The sequence below is a fragment of the Rhinopithecus bieti genome, unplaced genomic scaffold (assembly GCF_001698545.2).
Source record: "Rhinopithecus bieti isolate Rb0 unplaced genomic scaffold, ASM169854v2 scaffold_26532, whole genome shotgun sequence".
Taxonomy (NCBI): Eukaryota; Metazoa; Chordata; class Mammalia; order Primates; family Cercopithecidae; genus Rhinopithecus; species Rhinopithecus bieti.
This window is the reverse complement of record NW_016812934.1, coordinates 186,618-190,980: the sequence shown is the minus strand read 5'-3', so window position 1 is coordinate 190,980 and position 4,363 is coordinate 186,618. Positions and strand designations below refer to the sequence as shown.

Sequence of the window (4,363 nt, the reverse complement as noted above, 5' to 3'; positions counted from 1 at the left end):
GGGTGTGTGTGTGTGTGTGTGTGTGTGTGTGTGTGTGTGTTCACCGCCTTTGTGCTGAGTTTAGGAAATTGTGTGTGTGAGTGTGTGTGTCCACTGCCTTTGTGCTGAGTTTAGGAAATGTGTGTGTCTGTGTGTGTCCACCGCCTTTGTGCTGAGTTTAGGAAATGCTCCTGCCGTTAAATTGCATGAGACATCAACATGGAAGGATGTCCATGGTGTACAGTTGGTTGAAAACCACAAGTCGCTTTGAAACGCTCACCTATTGTATGGCCCCATCTCTGTTTTCAGAATTGATGCACATGTCTAGAGGGGTGTGTGTCCACAGGTGTGTGTAATATGGCACCCCATGGGGAGGGAGGGTAGGCATTGGTTAAGAGCTTGCACTTAGATTTGGGCTCTGTCAGTTACTCTGTCAGTTTCTTCATCTGTGGGTTGGAGATGAGAAGGATGCAGATGGCTGGAAACACCCTGCACAGTACCTCGTGTTGTCTTCCTGTGTGTTGGATGCCTGCTAAGTGTGGAAGGAAGAGAAGTGGGGAGGGAACATTTCAATCCCTTTTACTCTTCTGTACTGCTTGAAAATGTGTCAGCAACCATGTGTGACATGTATACCATAGATTGTGTTAGTTCCCTAGCACTGTCATAAATGACCACAAACCAGGGGGCTGACAACAGCAAAAATTGAGTCTCTCACAGTTCTGGAGGCCAAAAGTTTGCAATCAGGGCGTCAGCCAGGCAGTGCTGCCTCCAAACTCCGGGGGAGAATCTTTCCTCGCTTCTTCCAGCTGCTGGTGGCTCCGGGCGTTCCTTGCCCAGTGGGCCCATCACTGCAGTCTCTGCCTCTGTGTTCCCATGGCCATCTCTCTCTTCTTCTTACGGAGACATGAGTCATTGGATTTAGGGGCCACCCTAAGTCCAAGGTGATTGTATCTTGAAACCCTTAGCTTATTATATTTGCAATGACCCTATTTCAAGCAAGGCCACATGCTGAGCTTCTGGATGGGTGTGACTTTGTTGGGGGTGGGGCACTACTTATCCTACTACATATATAAAAACCTGCAGCTGAAATCTGCAGGCTCCTCCCCAGTTCTAGAGAACGGGAATTGCAGTCAGCTCCTCCTTCTCTTGCAGAGGAGCCTGTCTTGTGCCTGACACTGGCTCTCGCTCATTCATTTCTGCTGCTGCCACTCCTCTATCATTCATCCATCCCCCTCCTTCACCCAGAAGGCGGAGTCCTCCCAAGTTCAGAGTCAGGCTGAGGTGCCAGGCCCAGTGCTGCTGAGCACCTTGGACAAGTCAGTCAATTCTGAGAGTCTTGGTTTCCTCATCTGTAAAATGGAGTCCATCCTAGTACCCACCATACAAGACTATTGTTAGATCAAAGACGACAGTGTCTGTTAGGCCCTTTGCACAATGCCTGGCATAGAGCAGGCACTCAATAGATACTTGTAGCTGCCATTTTTTCAAAAACCTTATGGGCTGGGCATAGTGGCTCATGCCTGTAATCCCAGCACTTTGGGAGGCTGAGGTGGGCGGATCACTTGAGATGAGGAGTTCAAGACCGGCCTGGCCAACATGGTGAAACCCCATCTCTACTAAAAATACAAAAAAATTAGCCAGGCATGGTGGCAGATACCTGTAAGCCCAGCTACTCAGGAGGCTGAGGCAGGGGAATCACTTGAACCCAGGAGGTGGAGGTTGCTGTGAGCCGAGACAATGCCATTGCACTTCAGCCGGGGGGACAAAAAAGAGACTCCAGGTAAAAAAAAAAAAAAAAAAAAGCCTCATAAAGATTTTTTCCATTTTATTATGAAAACTCAAACATAGAACAAAGACTTGTATGATAGACACACATATTCCCACCACCCAGGCTCTACTGTTTACATTTGGCTGCCTTTGCTTTGTCATCTGTCTGTCCATGCCTGTCTGTCTATGCCTCCATCTGTTCTTTTTTTTTTTTTTTTTTGAGATGGAGTCTTGCTCTGTCACCCAGGCTGGAGTGCAGTGGTGCAATCTTGGCTTGCTGCAGCCTCCGCCTCCCAGGTTCAAGTGATTCTCCTGCCTCAGCATCCCAAGTAGCTGGGATTACAGGCACGTGCCACTGCATCCGGCTAATTTTGGCATTTTTAATAGAGATGGGGTTTCACCATGTTGGTCAGGCTGGTCTCGAACTCCTGACTTCAAGTGATCTGCCCGCTTTGGCCTCCCAAGGTGTTGGGATTACAGGCGTGAGCCACCGTTCCTGCCCTAACACATCCATGTTGTTTCTTGATGCACTTCACAGTAAGTGGTGGACATCCGCTTGTGCATGTCATTGACTAGAGTTCAGTGTTCAAAACAGAGGGAATTATAATGACATCTGACTCAAGCCAGGGGAGAGGCACCCAGGCAGGTGGACCTGGCTGAAGTTGGAAGAGAAGGTTCCCTTTCCCTGCTGCTTCTGAGTCTGGAAACTTCTGGGGCCATGTCTGGGTAACTTTAGGGTGGGGCCTGCCATCCCACAGGGCAGGCTGGGCTGCTGCAGGCCAGTCTTCCTCAACTGGCCCCCAGCTGGTGCCCTCAAACATTGTTGAGGCTGCATTGTTGTTGTTATTTTTATTTATTTATTTATTTTTTTGAGACAGAGTCTTACTCCATCACCCAGGCTAGAGTGCAGTAGCACGATGTCGGCTTACTGCAACCTCTGCTTCCTGAGTTCAAGTGATTCTCCTGCCTCAGCCTCCTCAGTAGCACACCACCATGCCTGGCTAATTTTTGTATTTTTAGTAGATACAGGGTTTCACCGTATTGGCCAGGCTGGTCTTGAACTCCTGATCTCAGGTGATCCACCTGCCTCAGCCTACCAAAGTGCTGGAATTACAGACATGAGCCACCGTGCTCGGCCGAGATTGCATTGTTGTTGAGGGTACATTGTTGAGGCTGCATTATTGTTAAGGCTGCATTGCTGAAGATGCATTGTTGTTCAGGGTGCATTGTTATTGAGGCTGCATTGTTGTTGAGGTTACATTGTTATTGAGACTGCATTGTTGAGGCTGCATTGTTGAGGGTGCATTGTTATTGAGGCTGCATTGTTGAGGGTGCATTGTTGAGGCTGCATTGTTGTTGAGGGTGCATTGTTGAGGCCGCATTATTGAGTGTGCATTGTTGTTGAGTGTGCATTGTTGAGGATGCATTGTTATTGAGGCTGCCATTGTTGTGTGAGGCTGCATTGTTGTTAAGGGTGCATTGTTGAGGCTGCAATTGTTGTTGAGGTGCCATTGTTGAGGCTGCATTGTTGTTGAGAGTGCATTGTTGAGGCTGCATTGTTGTTGAGGGTGCATTTGTTGAGGCTGCATTTGTGTTTGAGGGTGCATTGTTGAGGTTGCATTGTTGTTGAGTCTGCATTGTTGTTGAGGGTGCATTGTTATTGAGGCTGCATTGTTGTTGAGGGTACATTGTTGAGGCTGCATTGCTGTTGAGGGTTCATTGTTGTTGAGGTTGCATTGTTGTTGAGGGTGCATTGTTGTTGAGGGTGCATTGTTGAGGTTACACTGTTGTTGAGGGTGCATTGTTGAGGTTGCATTGTTGCTGAGGGTGCATTGTTGAGGTTGCATTGTTGTTGAGGTTGCATTGTTGTTGAGTTGCATTGTTGTTGAGGCTGCATTGTTGTTGAGGCTGCATTGTTATGTTGGCTGCAGATGGGGCGGGGCCTGTGACGGGCAGTGACCCAGCCTCTCTCCCCTCATTCTTCCACAGCTGGAGCCAGATGGACTGCTGGTGTGGGTCCTGGCAGGCGCCCTGGGGCTCAGCCTCGTCTTCTCCCTGGTCTCAGTCCCATTGCAGTGCTTCCAGCTCAGCAGAGTCTACGGCATTTGCCTGCTCCTCTTCTACCTGAACTTCCTTGTTGTGGCCCTCCTCACTGAATTTGGAGTGGTTCGCCTGAAAAGCACGTGACTGAAGCTGCTTAGTGCTGTGGCCTCACTGCAGGCAGATGCCCCACCCCTCCTGCTGGGGAGGCCCAGGGACTGGAGCATTTCTGCAAGGCCCCTGTGGACACGAGAGCGTGGCCCTTGCTGCTGGAGATCTGAGGTCACTGCTGTGAGCTGAGAGAACTGCTCCGTACTTTTTTTTTTTTTTGAGATGGAGTCTTGCTCTCTTGCCCAGGCTGGAGTGCAGTGGCCGGATCTCGGCTCACTGCAAGCTCCGCCTCCCAGGTTCACACCATTCTCCTGCCTCAGCCTCCCAAGTAGCTGGGACTACAGGCACCCGCCACCATGCCTGGCTATTTTGTATTTTTAGTAGAGATGGGGTTTCACCGTGTTAGCCAGGACAGTCTTGATCTCCTGACCTTGTGATCCACCCACCTCAGCCTCCCAAAGTGCTG

The 4,363-nt window shown here is 49.7% G+C and overlaps 1 protein-coding gene across 2 annotated transcripts in view; it reads left to right on the top strand.

The window, feature by feature from the left end:
- The window catches only part of SLC8B1 (solute carrier family 8 member B1), a 35,585-nt gene extending 31,422 nt beyond the window's left edge, over nucleotides 1-4,163 (top strand). For both annotated transcript variants that reach the window (XM_017847345.1, XM_017847343.1), the window contains exon 15: nucleotides 3,736-4,163. Coding sequence is in view for 1 of the 2 variants with exons in the window: in XM_017847343.1 (XP_017702832.1) it covers nucleotides 3,736-3,902 (167 nt within the window). In the remaining variant the exon portion in view is untranslated. The remainder of the gene's footprint in view (nucleotides 1-3,735) is intronic.
- The last annotated feature ends 200 nt before the right edge of the window (nucleotides 4,164-4,363 follow it).